The 21,314-nt window shown below is 35.0% G+C and overlaps 1 protein-coding gene across 5 annotated transcripts in view; it reads right to left on the bottom strand.

Moving 5' to 3' along the window:
• WDR33 (WD repeat domain 33) overlaps positions 1-21,314 on the bottom strand; it is a 90,559-nt gene that overhangs the window by 54,997 nt on the left and 14,248 nt on the right. For all 5 annotated transcript variants that reach the window (XM_031451200.2, XM_010974627.3, XM_010974628.3 and 2 more), the window contains exons 2-4: positions 3,429-3,655; positions 1,975-2,043; positions 1,102-1,206 (exon numbers count right to left, since the gene is read on the bottom strand). In XM_031451200.2, the coding sequence (XP_031307060.1) occupies positions 1,102-1,206; positions 1,975-2,043; positions 3,429-3,632 (378 nt within the window). In that variant the 5' untranslated portion in view covers positions 3,633-3,655. The remainder of the gene's footprint in view (positions 1-1,101; positions 1,207-1,974; positions 2,044-3,428; positions 3,656-21,314) is intronic.

Below are 21,314 nucleotides of genomic sequence, written 5' to 3'. Positions count from 1 at the left end.
CGCAAATTTCTTAAGACCTTATAACTTGATTCCCCCAATGAGAAATTTAATTAACAAGATATAGGACACAGAATGCTCAGATTTTACTCATCTCAAAGTTTTCTGTGTTATGTTAACAAGGTATTAAAGTTAGCTGCACATCATACTCCTCCTGCCAAATCCCCTGGTAAACAAAATCACACTACATACAGGCCGGCTCTATTAACACAAAAGACATTCAAATAATGTTCCTTTACTGATGGCTGCGGTGTCTGAGGCAAACACGGAGCCTACGACTGAATAGCCACATTTGTATGGAGCTCAAGGCAGCATCCCTCCCTCCAGACCTCCAGGCTGCCTACCACACCTCTCTAATGAGAGGAACTGCTTGTTTTGCTCATTTGCCATAATGTTTGCCATGACTGTCTTTTCTCTGTCCCATTATTTTTTCAATTTTTAATCTGCTCACTCTGACTATTAAGTATCCTACATTTCTGGACTTGATATATGGAAAACCAGCAAGTGCATTCTTACTAGCAAACTACAAAAAAAAAGATCATACTGTTATTTATGGGGAATATTAACTGAATGCATTTTAAAAATCTTAGTGAAAATGTATTGAGTACCTAACAATGTGTTAACTGAGCTGACAATTATGGTCTCCCATTGATCTTCAGCTCTTCTTGGGTGTTTTCCTTCCTAGTAGCCCTAAGAGTTTTCATTTACCTTGAGATGCTGCTCTCCAGACAGCAACAAAAAATTCCTATTCAAGAGCAAACCAAAACAAACAAACAAACAAACAAACAAACAAAAACAAAGAAGCAAACCAGAGACATGCTGCAATATCTAACTATCTATCTATCCATCCATCCATCCATGGCCAGCCCAGAAAGAATTCTATGGAAACTGCAACATGAAGAAATGCAATCCAAAAGTGGTATCTTACTAAATGTGGGTATAGTGAGAAAATGATTGGGTATTCCAAAATAAAATCATTAGCATTGCCTGATTTTCCTCCCTGACACACATTTAAAATGATGTTTAATTTTTTGTCCTGTTAAATATATTTGCAGAATAACTCAGAATTAACTTTTCCAAAAAACATCCAACAAAAATACTTACCCTAACAACAAATACTGGACACTTCACTTTATTTGTTGATGTTCGAACAAACTTTGTTGTTACTGCATTCATAGGATTATTCAACATCCCTATAGGTGGGACCAACTATAAAAAAAAAAAAAGAAAGAAAGAAAGAAAGAAAGAAAATTGGGTTTAAAGGGCCCCTGATCAATGAATATCTGCCCATACAGGATTTTTGTCTTTGATACCCAACAAAAGTACTGGGAGAAAACCAGGTTTATCATCAGAAAACTTTTAAATAAAAATGAAGTCTTCTATCAAAAAAATAAATAAACAAAATGAAATAAAACAGCTCCTGATCATACACAGGGCATTAGCCAGGGACCTTGCAAGGTAATCATTTCAACATTTAAAGACAAATCTGGGACCATACAGGACTTCCAAAAAAACTATTATAATAGATTATAATTAGTCTATAGTAATTAAATGAAGAAAACTGAGATACAGGGAAGTTAAATGCCCATTATTACTAAATAAACAATAAAATAAGTACCAGATTTCCCGAATTACTTCTCGAAGTCAACACAATTTTTAAACACATTCAAAAGTCAAGTTTAACATTAACTTTCCTATCACAAAGACTTTGAGGTAGTGTAACCTTTTGTTGGACACTGCTTTTAAGCCTCAAATCAAAAGTTCAAGCACCATCAAATTAAAAGGAAAATTTAAATTGAGATTAAAAAAAATAACTCATGGTTTACACAGATATGTTATATTACTCCTTTAGGAATATTTCATTTTAATTACAAAAATGTTAAAAGTCCATGTCTAAATTTGAGATTTCATATTTTAGGTTCAAATGTCCAAGCAAAGAGGTCTTTATTAAGCTGGTATGACTTATCTTATACTTACATCATTGTAATAACCTGCATCAGGCTGAATTGCCCGCATATCTCTCTGGTCTCTTTGCCATATTCTATTCTGTTAAAAAAAATTAATTAATTAATCAGTTAAACTAATATACAGTCTAATTATACTGAATTTGAAACTTAAATAAGTATGTACAAAATGTAAGCTGTCATTACATGGGGAGAAAACAAGATTAAAACTTTTTCATTATGTTCTAAAACACAGATAACAGTGTACATCTTAAGAGATTTCCCCTCTTACCCTACTGACATTGCTTAGAATTTCCCTCCTCTCTGCTCACATTATGCCCAACCCATCAGCCAAGATGCTGTTGACCCCAACACATTCTCATGACCATACCTTAATAAAAGAAAAAGGGTAAGAGGTAGACAGACATCTCCAATTCCTTCAAAATCCTCAGCATAAAATCCTGTTATCTTGCCCCTGGTTTAATTTCTCCCAAACTCTTCAAGTCTAGTCTAACAACTGAAATACCTGAAAAAAAGCTAAATCTGTCTTTACCTCTGAATGAATATATCTCTGCCATGTGCCTGTAACATACTAACTACGTCCGATATGCATACAGGTATTTAACAATAGGTCTCAGGTCATAAAGCAGATAAACTTTCTTCACAGGAGGCAGAGCAGACCACAACCTGATTAAAGTAACAGGGGTTAGCAATGAAGAGCAAACCACAGAGGCTAACTCCTAGGTTAAGAGAAGTAAATAAAGAGCTCAAAGGGCAGTTAAGTCAAACTGACACAGGTGCAGGCCCCACACTCTGCCTTTATTTGCCATCTCAGAGTTGGTTTCACCCTACAGACTGTGGCAGGTGCTCAAACCTCAAGGAAATAGAGCCCTCTTCCCTGACTACTACCAGAGGCCTGGAGAGGGCCAGTGTCTTGGGCATGCAGAGTCACTATTCTGAATGTATATTCTCACAAATATTCCTACTTTGGCGGTCTCTTAACATTTTTTATACACACTGTGGGTATGAAAACAAGTGTTTTAAGGTTGGCCTAGCTGAATAAAAATACCCTCTTCTGAAATACATTATGAACCTTTATAACAAAGCCTATTTCTAAATTGGTGTCTAACTTTAATAATTTGTTTGTCTTTTTATGAGGAGGATGTAATTAGGTTTATTTATTTTATTTATATTTGGAGGAGGCGCAGGGGATTGAACCCAGGACCTCGTGCATGCTAAGCATGTGCTCTACCAGTTGAACTATATATACTCTCCCCGTCTAACAGATAATTTTTGAAAAGATTATTCATGCATGCTAAGAGTTTTAAAAAAAGTACTTTTTTTTTTAGGTGATTGGCCTCATCTGAAATTCTACTTCTTCCCACTAATTCAAAAGACACCAGTATACTCGTTACCCTGCATTTTAAAAACTTTCCTCTTTTTAACAAACCAAAGTGGGGTCATCTGAAGCACATAAACTGGACTCACCTCCAAATACTTAATTACAGAAGGATTATAGTCGATGGTTTTTCGGTTTACTGCTTTTCTCATTCGTTTTCCATCAAAGGTAAGCTGTTGCATTGCTTGCTGCTGTGCAAAATCAGGTCGCTTATAAAACAGTTGTCGAGGTGCCTGGTGTTGGAACCTTGGCATATGGAAAAAACGAGGAGGAGAACCAATTTCTGTAGCCATGGCGATGTTTTCGTTCTAGGACACTAGGGTAAGAAAAAAGTACTTTTACTACACATATCAGCACTGTAACACTCCCTGAAAACATTTTTAAATGAACATTTTTTACACTTCTCTTCCTTTTCCTAATATGCATCATTTCTAGCTTAGTTTAGTCAACTTACTTACAAAATTAACTATTAGATTTATTCATTGGTAGAGACCAGTTACACATTTGAAAAAGGCCAATACACAAAATAAGTGCTAGTAAGTATTTGTTGTAAAATTCAGCCTGATAGAAGGAAAAACAACAGTTTATAACAGCTTGGAGTGCGTTGTGAATGTGCAGGGTGAATAAACTGCAGGGGGGAGGAAGGTAATACCACATTTCTTTAATGAAGTTTTCATTAGATGTTTTACAGTAAAACAAACCATTTTAAGTTTATTGTAAGACCTTCATTTTATACAACTGTCACTAAAAAATTTTTAAACCTGACTTTCGTCCTTTTAAATTTCCTAGGACTAGTGTAAAAAGTGGACCAAACTATCATATATTTCATATGAATGTTAAAAGTATGTATATCTAATTTCAGACTCAAAGTAACTACCACAGAAACATTTCTCAGTATGTGTATTTACATATTTATACAGGCAACATTAAGCTAACATCTGAAGAAAAAAATGTATTCTACAGTTTTTCAACTTTAAAGCTCTCCAATTAAACTCACATTCCAATAATACAAATATGCATGATTTTAAACCATATTTTAAAGTATATTTTAAAAAGTAGACCTTGAAAATACATAAAGGCTGTTAGAAGCATTTCTGCAATTATTTTTGTTTTAAAAAGAGGAAGGATTAGATTCTCCATTATTTTTCTATATTCTTACATTTGCCTTTTCTCATTCAAGACATTAAAGGGCCTGAAAATAAATTTATGATTTCCTTTGGATGAAATTATTCTTCGTACTAACTTAATTCATCCATGTCACTTTAGTGTTTCCTGAAACCATTTAATAACAGAAAGGAGATGGAAGAGGAGGAGGGGGTGAAGGGAGAGGGAAATATTAAGTCCTGACTCCTACAACACCAAAAACAAATAGTGATAAAACATGTATTTAATACACACTATTTCCACTACTCTGGAGTGATCCCAGAAGGTCCCTGACAACTGTTAATTTGTAATGAGATGAGATACACTCTTTCTTTGGGCTGTGTGTGAATTAAACCAGAATGCACAAAATGCACTAAGCATTTGACTCCATAAGGGTGATGAAGGAATCTGTTTATTCAGCTATCGCACGAATCCAACTAAGTTTCAGCATCCACATTTCAACTAATGACTTCAATTCAGATGTCTAGGCCAGTAGTTATAAAAGGATGCAGCTCTGAAAGTATATTTTTAAAATCACTATTTTTTCACTTCATAATCATCAAATTTCTAATTTTATTAAAATAAAGTTATCCTAATATTCTACTTTCTAATATTATTAAACCAAATGAGAATAAAGATTTTTACACATACCAAAAGAGGCTTAAAAATTATTCAGCCAAAAAATGAGGGGGAATGAAATGCTGACACAGGCTACAACATGGATGAATCTCAAAATCACTATGTAAGTGAAAGAAGCCAGATATAAAAGGTCACATATTGTATGATTTCATTTATATGAAAACTCCCAAACAGGCTAACACATAGAGATAGAAAGCACATTAGTGGTTGCCAGAGGCAGGGGAGGATGAGGAGTGACTGCTTACTGGGAATGGGTTTCCACTGGAGGTGATGAAAATGTCTGGACTAGAGGTGGTGTCTGCACAACACTGTGAATATACTAAGTGGTGCTGAACTGGACACTTTAAAATGGTTAAAACAGTGAATTTTATGTTATGTAACTTTTACCTCAGTTAAAGAATTGGGGGGGGGTTAATCCACTGGAAAAAAATTTTAGATGGAGAGCACATAGGACATTAACAGAAAGCTGATGTTGAAGCCAGGGGATGGGTACACGGATGTAAATCAAGAGTCAAACTAAGGATCTACTAGACAAATATGAGGCAAATGACTGAAGTCAAATGCAGAACAATCAATGTGTTGCTACTAACACTCTTGAATAATTCACTTGTTAAAGCTAGAGAAAAATATTACTCCTTCATTTAAGATCTTACAGAGGATGGGAAAAAATATCTTTCCATCTATAAATTTGTTGAGTAAAACTAGTTCTGAAAAAAAGGCCTTTAACTTTTCCTTGAATGGTCAAGTACCACTGGTGTTCCTGAAATAAAGGGCTCGCAAAAAGAGGGGGAAAAAGTACAATAATATTCTAAATCAAAATCCAGCCCTAAAATAAGACCTAAATCTCCTGACAGTACAGTGGTAAGCCTTACACACTGCGGAATCACCTCCTGTAGTCCACTGCTATTTGCCCCAAGTCAAAACAGGCCTCTTGACGGCTAACCTCCAGAATGTACTGTCTTTGAGATAAAGCCCTAATCCTGACGACAGGTACCCTAACAAGAGGAGATAAGGACACAAGCATGCGCAGAAGGGAGGCAATGTGGAAACATGGGAGGAAGACAGCTCTACAAGCCAAGGAGGCCTCAGAAGAAACCAACCCTGCTCACACCTTAACCTCAGACTTCTAGCTTCCAAAACTGTGAGAAAATCAATGTGTTGTTTAAGCCACCCAGTCTGTAGAACTTGGTCGTGGCAACCCTAGCAGGCAGAGGCAGAGGCAGAGGCAGAGGCAGAGCAAAGTACCTGGGCCCCCTGCCTCTCCTCCAACAGGGGCTGCCAAAAGATTTCAGTATTCACTAACACCAGAACAGCTTTCTCTGACTGAGACAGCAGAAAACTTGGTATCTGAGGTTGGAAGATGAGTGACCCAGACAGAAAGAGCTCAAGTCATTAAAACTATCCTTCAGGCTCCACTCAGGACCCTACTGCAAGGAACTATATATACAACCAAATACAGAAAAGAAATGGGAGCTTTATCTTTCATAAAAACAACTAGTGTAATTTCCACTCACCGCCGTATTCACACTTGTGGTACACTAACAAAGACTACAATTTAAACTAGAAGTCAGGTTTGCCCCGAAAGCATACTCATCTCTCATCTGAGGTGCAGGGAGAAGGAGGGAGACAGAGGGGAGAGGGGCAAGGGAGAAACTGAGGTAGAAAGAGGACAAGTAATCTGCATATGGTTATTAAACACATACTAACAATGAATCAAATGGCTAAGGAAAAAATTCTACCTTAAACACTGAATTCATCATCTTGCTCGAACACACAAACTTTCAACGTTTCAACGAATCAGCACAATTTTATCAAGTACCTACTTTTTTTTTCTACCCTGCATCGGTATTTTGTTCTCCTTCACTATCATTCCTAAGTTCCCAGAACAGATCCCAGGCTTTGTGGTGTCTAGTTCCCATCTCTGACTTTGGCAAATACAAAACTAGTGAATTCACAAAAGTTTGCAGCATATTCTTAGTCTTCAAGCTTTCAACTACTCTCCAAAACGAGGCAAGCCACATAACCCCTCTGCAGCCATTTTCGCAATCTGGGCACTAAGGTTAATGTAGATCACTTCAAAGATCCTTTTTGCTCAAAGATAGGATTTTGCAAGAAATATGTTTATTTCTTTAGCCAGTGTAGTGACTAGTCTGTTGAACAAACTGGAATACCGACTTAGTTCTCCGATGTTGGTGTATGCAAGTTCATAGAAGCATTATAATTCTGCTTCTTGTCCCAACTATTACAAAATAATTTCTTTTATAATCTCAATCATGTGATATTACCAAGATTATAACTGAAGACAGAAAAAACCACAAATGCTTTTCTTAAAAAAAATCACAAGTTCACAATGTAGAATTGTGCTAAATAGTAGCTCATTTCATTAAACCTAAATTGCTAATTAAAGCAATAAAAACTATATACTAGTGGTAACAAAAGCTCAAAAACTGGAGCAACAATAAATAGCAGAATGAACAGAAAGGGATTCATGAGAGAAGACTTGAATTAGAAATTATATAGAAAAAGTGATTAATAAGATAATGAGCAGACACCACCAAATTCACTGAGGCAGCTACTAGCCATGAACACACTTAGGAACTGGATTTGTTGAAAAATCCAGTGACATGGAGAAGCATAAAGAGAAATGTAATTCATTTCAAGAAGTAACCAGTGAACACTAACTAGGCACTGAAGACAGAGACATATAAAGTCTGTTCTCAAGAGACTCAAAGTTTACCAGAAGAGAAGCGCTTAAGAAAGCAATGTGAGAATACTTCTGCACTGAGAAAATACTATGCCTGTTTGCCAGGAACTATTACAGGCAACAGGGATAAAACATAGGATGCTTACTGCACAATTCAGCCTGAAGAAGTTTAAGTTCAGGTGGAGGGGTGAGGGATGCTGGGGGAGGATGGATGAGGAAGAGACACTAGGGAAAGAAACAATCTAACACTCACTCACACTCATTCCGCACATCAAGGCATGCATAACCTCTTCCTCAACCAAACATAATCCAAAATAATCTTCCCCAACCAAACATTTCTGTCTCAGAAAAATTTTATTATCGCAGCCTATCTCCAGCTTAAAGGGGAAAGCTGCATAGGTGACCCTTGAAACAACTCGGGTTGATCTGAGCATACTTTATGTTTATAGTTAGCTCCCTGTATCCACGGTTCCGCCACAATTTCAAATTCAACCAATCACAGACCATGCAGGGCTGTAGTATTTACTACTGATTATTATCTGCGTCTAAGTGGACTCTTGCAGTTCAAAATCACATTGTTCAAGGGTCAACTGTACTTTTATAGGAAAATGACATTGCTAAAACTTAACTAATTCCACAAACTCAATCCAAAAGGAGTTTACTAAGTGCTTCACACAATTGAATAAAAAGATCTTTACGATTCTGGAAGGTAGGACTGAGCCTGAGGCTCTGCATCAAAGAAACTTCTATGACCTGAAAGTTCATGAATTGGCCTAAAGCAGTGTTTTGTCTTTAAACCAGAAGTCATTCATATCCTACTGGTGGTTCTTGAAATCAATATGGCTGATAACTAGCATTGCTTTAATAATTTAAAAAATATAAGGCTGAACCATTTTGTTGTTGTCGTTTTTGAAGGATTTGGGGTTGGGGGGCTAGGTTTACTTTTTATGGCGGTACTGGGGATTGAACCCAGGACCTCATGCATGCTAGGCAGGCACTCTACCACTAAGCTATGTATCTTCTCCTCCTTGAACTGCACATTTTAAAGGAAAGAACTGTTTCTGTGAAATTTCTGTTTCAGTTGTACATGTGTTTACACTGGGTCACAATATTAAAAAATATACCCCTCCTGTTAATTTGTCAAAAGTAAAAGCAAATGCCTTAATGTTAACATACCACTAAGTGAAAACCAAGAGTTTCCTATCTAAGCCATCTTCCACTTATTATCACTTAATTTCTGCTGCCACTGGGTGGGTATCCATAGCCAAAGGAGTTCAAATACAGCATCTGTCCAGTGTGGGTACAGTAGCTGTGGCTCCAGAATCTGGTGCAATTATGAAATCTAAAATTCCTCCACATCAACCACTAAGTCAGAGCTTCTGATCAGCATATGAAAGTTTGTTTCCTCAAACTGAGATGAAAGAATTCTAACCCAAAGCAAATTACTGATGCATTAAATACCTAGGATAAAACGTACAATTTCTGTAGGGCTTCTAAACATAATAAAAGGTTTTAAGATCTCCACTCTCAACACAAACCTGGACCTCGAGGTCAGAACCTTAGCCTAGGAACCTCTATTGTAGGTCCAGAGATGGATAACTGACCTTAAAAGAGATTTGATAACTAATCTGTCACAGTACTTTGAAGGGATCTACATGACCGGTAAAAAAGGCCAATAACAAAATGATCAATATGTGCTCTCTCTGATGTCCAATCATTAATACATATGAATCCTGAACAAATCAAGAGACATACTGAGACCATTCAATCTGTATCCTGTTAGAGACTAAATCTGACATTAAGGATCAGTTAACTCTCAGTGTAGGAGTTTTCCAACTTAAATCTCTTTCAGCCTCAGATTTACTTACATAATTTCTTTGTAACTTGGGGTAAGCAGCTTTGGTTGTATAACTTTGGTAAAGTTACTAAAACTTTTTGGGGGATACTGCAGTGGACCAGTTTAATGCATGCTACTTGATACTGTACTTGGCTTTTACATTCAGTTTTCTGTGCCATTTCAAAAGCTAATGTTAATATTTAATGCACATATGACCACAAATCTGGCTCTCCACTTAATTAGAAGGTAACAATTCACCATTTCAAAAGTGTGACTCTCAAATAAGGAACCTGTGCCATCAACTGTTCTCAACGTGGATAAAGTCAGCAGTTATTGGGTGTGTTCTTTTCCCCTTGTTGTTAACAAAGGATCTTCCTATTTTTACACTGTTTTTAAAACTGCATTATACACTAATTTATCAACTGTCTAAGCCAATAAATATTGGGCAAACTAATTCTCATTTGATAGTGTGGGAAATGAACTAGGCAGCAGAGTTTTTTTAAGCTCTCAGGTGATACTAAAGTTTGGCAAAATTTGGAAACCACTGTACTAAGTGACTTGGATAGCTTACTTCTGAAACAGTTTCCTATAGCAGCAAGTTCTAAAACTTTATTTCAAGACCTTTTTACTCTTAAAAATTGAGGATTCCCCTCACTTTTTGTTTATTGCAGTATTTATATTCATAGATATGTAACATATTAGAAATTAAAACAGAAAAATTCAAAATATTTATTAATTCATGTTAGAATAATGACAAACCCATTGTAATAACTATTTTTCCTTCCCCAAAAACAACTAGTGAGAAGAGTGGCATTGTTTTTTACATTTTTGCAAATCTCCTTAATGTCTAGCTTAACTGAAAACAGCTGAAATCTCACGCCTGCTTTTGCATTCAATCTGCTGCAATATGTTATTTGGGTTAAAGTACATAAAAAATATCTAGACCCAAAGAAATATATTCTTGGAAAAAGGAAGAGTATTTTAATAGCCTTCTCAGAAAATTATGGATATTCTTTGATATTCCAACTGAATTTGGCAAGCGATAGCTTATTAAGTGGTAACTGTAATGCGGCATCTAAAGTCACATCAGTAAGCTTTTTCCCCTCTGTTACAATAAAATACACCGGCTTATTTTGCGCTTTGGAACTTTAACCCATCTCTGATTTTACAAGATCATGTGCTGATCATTTGGAAAACACTGGTTCCACAGAATTTGGCATTTCATCTGTCATATTTCTTATAAAACATGTAATAATTATTTTTATTAAAATCACCATTGATCTCACCATAAAAACTATTAATTACTGGGAAACTCAACCTCACATGGTAGACACAAGTTTTCCAAAACTCTAATTTTTGCTTGAGAATTCAATTTCTATCACTGGCAACAAATACTAAAAGCTGTTTCCCTTGAAACAGCAGTCAACCTATATTCACCTTCAAGAAAAATATTTGCCATATACTCAAGTCTGAACGCCATAGCTTGTCACTCTTTAAAATTTCATATTTTTACATACTTTCATTTTTGAAAGCGGTTTTCAGCCCACAGCAAAGATTAGCAAAAAGTACAAAGTTCCTACACACACATATACCCTCCACCACAACAGTGAGCATCAGAGTGGTACACTTGTTAAAATGTGTACCAACATTAATGTATCATATTCACCCAAAGCCCCAAGTTTATATCAGTTCACTCTTGGTACTGTGTATCCTAAAGGTTCTGACAAATGTATTCAGATTGGCTTCTTTCACAAAGCAATACGTATTTAAAGTCCCTCCAGGTCTTTTCCATGATAGCTTATCTCATTTCTTTTTAGTGCTCAATAACACTGCACTGCTGGGATGTACTATTCTTGTTAATCCACTCACCTATGAACTGTATCTTGGTTACCTAAATTTTGGCAATTATGAATAAATCTACTATTAACTTTCACGTGCAGGCTTTTATATGAACTTATTTTCAACTCATTGGGTAAACACCAAGGAGTGTGATTACTAGATCCTCTGGTAAAGAGTACATTTAGTTTTGTAAGAAATTGACAAATCGTCCAAAGTCATTGCACCATTTTGATTACCACCAGCGATGAATGAGACTTTGGGTGCTCCAAGTCCTCACGAGCATCTGGTACTGTCAGTGTTTTGAATTTCAGACAATCTATTGTGTGTGTAGTGGCATCTCACTGCGTGCCTTTGCAATTCCCTAATGACATATAATGTTGGGCATCTTTCCATCTGCTCATTTGTCACCTGTATATCTTCTTTGGTGAGGTGTCTCTTCAGATCTGTTGCCCATTATTTAAATTGAGTTGTTCATTTTCTTATCGTTAAGTTTTAAGAGTTCTTTGCATATTCTGGATTAACAGTCCTTTATCAGACATACCTTCTGCAAATATCTTCTCCCAGTCTGTGGCTTGTCCTCTCATGCTTTGATTAACTTATTTTTTAAATTACACACAATAAAATTCAGTTTTTGGTGTACATTTCTAAGTTTTGACAAGTATATAGAACCATGAACAGTTGAGATGAGGCGCGGTTCCCTCACCCCCTATAGTCCTTCGTACTGACCCACTGTCACAGGTTTCCTGTCACTACCTCTAGCCCCTGACAACCACTGAAGCCTCCCCTCACTGCAGTTAGTCTTTTACAGAATGTAATATAAAAAGAATCTCACACTGTATATAGCCTTTTGAGTCTGGCATCTTCCATTTGGCATAATACTTCTAGATTCACCAATGTGGCTGCACGGATCAGAAATTCCTTTTTTATTGTTGAATTCTATGGATATACCACAGATGTTTATCCATTTACCAATTCAGAAACATTGGGGGTTTTTTGCAGTGCTTGGCAGTTTGAACAAAATTGCTATAAACGTTCACGTTTTCATTTTCTAGGGTAAATATTTAGGATTGAAACTGCTGGGTCGTGTAAGTTTATGTTTAACTTTACGAGAAACAGAACTGTTTCCCAAAGCGGCTGTACCATTTTGCATTCCCACCAGCGATACATCAGAGTTTCAGTTGCTCTGCATCTTCACTACCACTTTATAGGCAGTGAGGGGGAGGGAAAAGTTGTTTGTCTTGTTTCTGTCATTCTAAGAGAAGTACCATCTTACTGTGGTTTGATTTCCATTTCCCTAAGGACTAATAATATAGTGCTATTTTCAGGTACCTATTTGTCACCTACATATCCAGCAAAGCTTCTGTTCAAATCTTTTGTCCATTTTTTAATTGGGTTATTTTCTTATTGTTGACTTTTGAGAGTTCTCTCCATAATCTACATAAAAAATCTTTACCAGATGTGATTTACAAATATTTTCTCTCAGTCTGCCACTTCTTTTCATTCTCACCATTTCTTTCAAAGAGCAGTTTTTAATTTTAATGAAATCAAATTTATCAAGTGATTTTGTGCTTTTGATTATATCTAAGAAGTCTCCATCTAAGCCAAGGTTACAAAGATTTTTCTTCTGTGTTCTCTTCTGCCATTTTTATTGTTTTACATTTTCCAACTGTTCTGTAAACAATTATACAAAAAAAGTTTCTGGGATTCTGATCTGGTGGATCAATTTGAGGAGAAATTATATCTTAACCATACTTAATCTTCAAAACCACAAACAGGTAAATTCTCTACAATTACTTGGGCCTTTTTTAATTTCTTTCATCAGCAGTTTTAGCCCACAGATCCTGTACACATTTTGTCAGATTTATACCTATTTTTGGTGCTATTTAAATGGTAGCTTTTTTACTTATTTCCATTTCCAGTTTTTCATTGCTAGTATATACAAATAAAATTAATTGTATATATATTGTCTATAACTCTTGCAATCTTGCTAAACTCACTTATTCGCTCTAGACACTTTCTTGTAAATTCCTTGGGGTTTTCTCCATGTCTTTTGAAAAAACAGGCAATTTTATTTTTTCTTTTCTGTTCCAAAAGCCCTTTTATTTATTTTTATTTCTTTTTCTTGCCTTACTGCACTGTTCTAATCTTAGGGGGGAAAGCACTGTCTTTCACTATTAAGTATTCATTATCAAATACGAGATTATCTGTAGGCTTTTATGGATTCCCTTTATAAAGTGAAAGAAAACATTTTCTATTTCTGGTCTTTAAGAATTTTTGTCATGAAAGAATGAAGAATTGTATCAAATGCTTATTCTCTATCTATGAAGATTAGTCTATTAACATGATAAATTACCCCCAACTGATTTTCAAATGTTGAACAGCCTTGCATTTCCAGAGTAAACCCCATTCAGTCCTGATGTATTATCCTTTTTATATCTGGCTGGATCTGAATGACTCATATTTTATTGTGACTTTTGCATCTATGTTCATGAGGAATATTGGTATAATTTTATTTTCTTGTATATCTTTACCTGATTTTATATCAAGCCTCATACAGTAAGGTGGGAAGTGTTCCTTCTAATATTTCCTTCAAGAGACTGTAGACATCTGGTATTATTTCCTCCTTAAATGTTTGGTAGACTTCACCTGTAAAACCATCTCAAAAGGTTTTTAACTATGAATTCAGTTTCTTTAAAAGACATAGGTCTAGTGGGGTTATCTTTTTTTTTTTTTTTTTGAGTGAGTTTTGGTGTTTGTGTTGTTGTGGGAATTGATCATTTTCACTCAAGTTGTCAAATTTTGGGGCACAGAATTGTTCATAGCATTCTTTAACATTTCAATGTCTATAAGCTCTGTAATAAGCCCCTCTTTCATTCCTGATACTGTTAACTTGGGCTCCTTCCTGTGTCCAAGATTAAGATGCCAGCACAGTCAGTTCCTGGTGAGAGGTCTCTTCCTGGCTACCTTCTTACTGTGTTATCATAGGGCAGAGAGAAAGAAACAGCAAATTCTCTGGAGTCTCTTCATATAAGGGCATGAATCCCATCAGGAAGGCCCTACCTTTGTGGCCTCACCTAAACCTATCTTCCAAAGGCCCCATCTCCAAATCCCATTCATTACACTGGGAATTACGGCTTAACCATATGAATTTTACAGGATCATAATTCTGTCCACAGTACACTATATTTAAAAAACACACACTCAAGGGTTGACATTCAAATAAATTAACTATTTTTACTGCCTGCCAATGACATTCTTAAGTAATACTGTTTTTTTTTTCATTTTAACTACGAGTATAAGGTGACAGTAAACATATAATGACTACTAGCAGTCTGATGCCACTGCCTTGAATAATGCTAAGAACACAGAAGTTTTATCCATTACTGCTTTTATACCATAAGTGCAATGTCAACACAGTAAAAAAAGCCTAGTAATATCTTAGTAGTATTATAAAAATAGTTCTGACTTTGAAAACTCACCACTGCCTTACAAGGTTAAATTCAAATAACCAGAACAGAAAAAATTTTTACAAACTGCAAAATTTATTAGCAATTTTAGGTATTATTACAAAGTACTGAACAACAGATATAACCAACACTAAAAACTTGATCCAATCCTAAACTTTCCAAGTTCATTTTGATGAAAATGATCATGTTATACTTTCACTTGATGAAACCTCTATTAGAAGGAAACATAAAGTTCTATGGGATCTAAAAAAGAAAAAATAAAACTACCTTAGTTGTGATAAAATAATTAAAGAAATAAAGCAGACCATTTTGTATGCTATAAGCATAGTCACGTTTGTATATGGTTGTAACATTTATAAAGACAGATACACCAGAATTATTACCAGTGATGGCCTTGGGAAGGGAAATCAGATGACTTAGTGTAAAAACGGTAAGAAATTTAGTCTAGGTTCTCTTCCAGTTTTAAGGTGTCTTGTCTTACATTTAGTTCTTTAAACAATTTTGAGTTTATTTTTGTATATGGTGTGAGGGAGTGTTCTAATTTCACTGATTTACATGTAGTTGTCCAGCTTTCCCAACAACACTTGTTACCTTTTCTCCATTGTATATTCTCGCCTCCTATGAAGTAGATTAATTGACCATAGGTGTGAAGGTTTATTTCTGGGTTCTCTATTTTATGTATGTCCTTCTGTGCCAATACTATGCTGTTTTTGTAGATTAAAGCCCCAATGAGATGACTGTTTAATGGGTACAGAGTTTCAACTTAACGATAATGAAGTTCTGGGAGATACAGGGGTGACATTTGCACAACTGTGTGAATGAATTAATGCCACTGAACTGTACACTTAAAATTGTTAAAATAAGCTTTAAAAAAAACTTTATTGTGGTATCATTTCTGTACAGTAAACTACATGTATTTCAGATGTAAAAAAAAAATACCATGCTCTTTTTATTACTATAGATGAATGGTAGTTAGGAGTATGGAATTACACCTCCAGCTTTGTCTTTTTTTTCTCAGAATTGCTTTGGTAATTCTAGATCTTTTGTGGTCCCATATAAACTTTAGGATTTTTTTGTTCTAGATGTGTGGAAAACTATTCCAGGTATTTTGATAGGGATTACACTAAATCTGCAGATCTCCTTGGGTACTATGGACTTTTTAACAATATTAATTCTTTCAACCCAAGAGCACAGGGTATCTTTCCATTTATCTGAATCATTCTCAAATTTCTTTCATTAATATTTTATAGTTTCACAGTATAGGTCTTTCACTTCCCTGGTTAAGTTTATTCATAGGTATTTTATTTTTCTTGACACAAAGTTATACGGCGTTTTATTTTTAACTTTCTTTTCCTGGTATTTCATTACTAGTGTATAGAAACGCCACAGATATTTGTATATTAGTCATGTATCCTACTCCCTTGCTTAAGTCATTTATTAGTTTTAACAGATTTTGTGTGGAGACTTCAGGGTTCTCTATACAGAGCATCATGAGATTTGCAAACAGTGACAGTTTTACCTCTTCCCTTCCAATCTGAATCCCTTTTATTTCTTTTTCTTGTCTGACTGTTGTGTCTAGGACTTTTAATATTATGTTAAATTGAAGTGTTAAGAATGGGCATCCTTGTCTTCTTCCTGAATTTAGTGGGAAGGCTAAACTCCTAGAAGAGAACATAGGCAAAACATCCTCTGACATAAATCATAGCAATATTTTCTTAAATCAGTCTCCCAAGGTACAACCTACGGAACAGGAGAAAATACTTGCAAACAATGAAATTGTTACTCCTTGCTTCCTCCTTAGTTTGACAACAGCTGCGTTCTGTTTGTAAAAGTCCTTCCTTGTTTTGGTAGTGCGTACGATGAAGCAGTACACTATATTATGCTTGAAAACAAAAACATCAGCGGGCACCCCTGGACTTTACTGACTAAACAGTGTGCATGTAGTATGTTTCTGTGTGTTCACCTTAGCAGCTTTCTTAGACTTAATTAAGTACAGACCTACATCTGGACTATCGAATGTAATTCTTAAAGATGTAGACCATTTTGACAACTAAGTAATAATGGAGCTTTTTTTGGTTAGAGGAATTTCAAGATTTTGTTTTCAGTATTTGCCAATGATGTGACCAATGAGTGGTTAATATCCAAAATATACAAACAGCTCATACAACTCAATATCAAAATAAACAAACAACCCTATCAAAAAGTGGGCAGAAGCATATTTTAAATGGGTTGTTTTTATGGCTACCAGGAGGGGAAGAGGGTGGGATGAAAAGGGATAAATTGGGAGTTTGAGATTTGGAGATAATAATATACATAAAATAGATAAACAACAAATTTATACTGTATAGCATAGAGAACTATATTCAATATCTTATAGTTACTTACAGTGAAAAAGAATATGAAAATGAATATATGTATGTTCCTATATGACTGAAGCATTGTGCTATACACCAAAAATTGACACATTGTAAACTGATTTTATTTCAATAAAAATATTTTTAAAAAATGGGTTGTTTTTTAATTGAAGTACAGTTGATTTAAAATGTTCCATTAGTTTCTGGTGTACAGCATGGATGGACTTGGAAGGCATTATGCTAAGTGAAATAAGTCAGACAAAAAGATAAATACTGTAAGATATCACTGCATGTGGGATATAAAAAAATACAATAGAATATAACAGAAAAGAAACAGACTCACAGTTGTAGAGAAGGAACTAGTGGTTACCACTGGGGAGAGGGAAGGGGGAGGGGCAAGATGGAGGTGCAGAATTAAGAAGTACGAACTATCAGGTATAAAATAAGCTACAAGGATGTATTGTACAACATGGGGAACACAGCAAATATTTTATAATAACTATAAGCGGACTATAACCTTTAAAAATTGTGAATCACTATATTATATACCTATAACATATACTGTATATCAACTATACCTCAATTTTAAAAATATATTGTAAAATAAATACATAAATAAAGTTTAAAAAATGGACAGAAGACCTAATTATACATTTTTCCCAAAGAAGACACAGAGATGCCCAAAAGGCACGTGAAAAGATGCTCAACACTGCTAATTACTTGAGAAATGGAAATCAAGCCACAGTTAGGTATCACAGAATGGCAATTATCAAAAAGTCTACAAATAATACTGCAGAGGGTGTGGTGAGAATGGAGCCCTCATACACTGTCAGGAGGAATATAAACTGGTGCAGACACTATGGAAAACAGTATGGAGGTTTCTTAAAAGAACTAAAAATCAAACTACCATGTATGATCCAGCAATACCACTCCTGAGTATAGATCTGGAAAAAATAAAAATTCTAATTCAAAAAGACTCATGCACCCCAATGTTCACAGCAGCACTATTTACAACAGCCAAGATATGGAAGCAACCTAAATGTCTAACAGCAGATGAATGGATAGAGAAGATGTGGGACACACACACACACACACACACACACACACACACACACAAAATGGAACACTAGTCTGCCATACAAAAGAATGAAATAATGCCACTGCAGCAACATGGATGGACCTAGGTATTATCACACTAAGCACGTCAGAGAAAGAAAAAAACCACATGATATCACTTATATGTGGAATCTTAAAAAAAAAAAAAAGATACAAATGAACTTATTTACAAAACAGAAAGAGACTTACAGACATAGAAAACAAACTTACAGTTACGGGAAGGGGGTAAATGAGTTTGGGATTAGCAGATACAAACTGCTATATATAAAATGGGTAAGACAAGGCTGTACGGTATAGCACAAGGAACTGCACTCAGTATCTTGTAATAACCTACAGTGAAAAAGAATACGGAAAAGAGTATATGTATAACTGAGGCACTATGCTGTGCACCAGAACTAACACAACATTGTAAATCAACCAAACTTCAATAAAAAATCAACATAAGAAACAAATAAATCAATATATGACAAAAATATAGTCAGTTGCTTATTCTATGTTGGATTAAGTTTTCAACCAAAAACCTGAGACAGTTCTTAGCTGGAAGCTCTGTAAGACTGAAAGACAACATGCATGCCATGTATGTGATCAGTCCCTCCAAATGAAGAATTCAGTCCAATATGATATTTCTGGAGCACTGACAATCAGCTTCATCATGATATTATTTTAAATAAATAAGGCACAAATCTAGTATCTAGAGTCGACATGAAATACTTTTAACCAAAATTAACTTAAAAGAGGAAATATAACTTTCAAAATAACAGTTGTCATTTCACATGTGCTTAAGTAATACTTTCTATTCCCAAACTGCAAGCTACTAATAACTTAGAAGCCTCTGGAGATTGATGGTATCAGTACAAGGAGAGTTGCTACAGAACAATGGTATGGAGGTTTCTCAAAAAAATAAAACCATAACTACCACACAATTCAACTTTTGGATATTTACCTAAAGAAAACAAAAAACACTAACTCAAAAAGATTTAAGTACCCCATGTTCACTGCAGCATTGTTTACGATAGCCAGACATGTAAACAACCTAAGTGTGTCTCTCTTTCTCTCTCTATATATATACACACACACACACACGTATATGTACACACATATATAGACACTTAGGTTGTTTACACACCTTAGCTCTTGTAATATATATACACATATATACGTGCATACATGTGTATGTATGTATGTTTCACAATATTATTCTCACTCACTAAAAAGAATGAAATCTTGCCATTTGTGAAAAACACGGATGGACCTTGAGGGCATCATGCTGAATGAAACAAGTCAGCCAAAGACAAATACTGGATGATCTCACTCATATGTGGAATCTAATACAGACAAACAAACAAACAAAGGAACTCATGCAGAGAGCAGGTTGGTGGCTGACAGTGAAGCGGGTAAGAAGTAGGTGAAATGGATGAAGAGGGTCAAAAGTTAAAAACTTCCAGTTCTAAAATAACTCATGGGGATGTAATGTAAAGCATAGTGACTACACTTAATAGTACTATATTGAATATCTGTAAGTTACTAAAAGAGTAGATCTTAAAAGTTCTCATCATAAGAAAAATAATTGTGACTATGTAAGGTGACAGATGTTAATTACTTATGGTGATGATTTTTCAACATACACATTTACCAAATCATTATGTAGTATACCCAAAACTAGTAAGATGTCATATGTCAGTTATACATCAATTTTTTTAAGTACTAAACAACAGTAATACAACATAATTTATTCAATTAGGTAAATCCGGTAAACGAATTGACCTAGTTACATCAGATAAATAGAATAAGAATTAATTAATCAGGTAATTACTGCTAATTTTCTTCTGTGATAACACTATTATGGTTTTAAGGAAAGTCTATTACTACAGATGATGAACACTGAAGTTTTTAGAAGTCTGCATCTTTCAGAGTTCAGAAAAAAAATTGAACAAATAAGGGAAAAGCACGTTGTACATAATTTAGTCTCTCTCTAATGACTATCAGAAGGCACTTGAAGATCCTGTTCCATCTCAGTGTCACATTATTATCGACACTAATCACATATTATACATACCGTGAACCAAATTTGTATTGCCTATTCATAATTTGCATATTTTTAAGCCTTGGTCCACTGTGAAACCAATACAAGGTAATGATAAATATCTGGAAAAGAGGAGAAAGAGAAGAGGGAGGAAGGAAATACACTCAGTCCTCCATATATATGATTTCTACATCCACAGATTCAACCAACTGTGGATGGGAAACAATTTTTTTTAACTCCAGAAAGTTTCAAAAAACTTGAATTTGCCGCATGACAACCAACAACTATTTACACAGAACGTATACTGCATTTACAACTATTCACAAAGTATTTATTTACATTGTATTAGGTATTATAAGTAATGTAGAGATGATTTAAAATATAAGGGAGAATGTGCGTAAGTTATACACAAATATTACACCATTTTATACAAGGGACACCCACCTCCCCCAGGGGTCTTGGAACCAATCCCCCACTGACACTGAGCAACGACTCTATAGAACCACTGTTAACTGTACGTGCAATTCTGGGTTATACATAAACTTCTGCTCTTTTTCCCTCTTAATAATTACAGCTTGAGAGTTGTATTTTACAACTCCATATTACAAAACTCTTTGTTTGCAGATGTTTTTAACTTGCTAAATGTTCCATTAACTATAACATAATTTACTTAACATGTCCCACCATTGAATGTTTGAATTATTTTAAAATATATCCTACTAAAATTCAAATCACACTGACCATCCTTGTGCATAAAACTTTTTCTGTATTTATTTGCATCATAAGCAAGAGGGATTGCTGAAGTCTAAGAATCTTTGATACTTTCGGTTTAAAAAAAAAATCACTTTTTCTT

Source organism: Camelus dromedarius, chromosome 4 (genome assembly GCF_036321535.1).
Source record: "Camelus dromedarius isolate mCamDro1 chromosome 4, mCamDro1.pat, whole genome shotgun sequence".
Classification (NCBI taxonomy): domain Eukaryota; kingdom Metazoa; phylum Chordata; class Mammalia; order Artiodactyla; family Camelidae; genus Camelus; species Camelus dromedarius.
The sequence above is the reverse complement of the archived record's forward strand: the minus strand, read 5'-3'. Positions and strand labels throughout refer to the sequence as shown.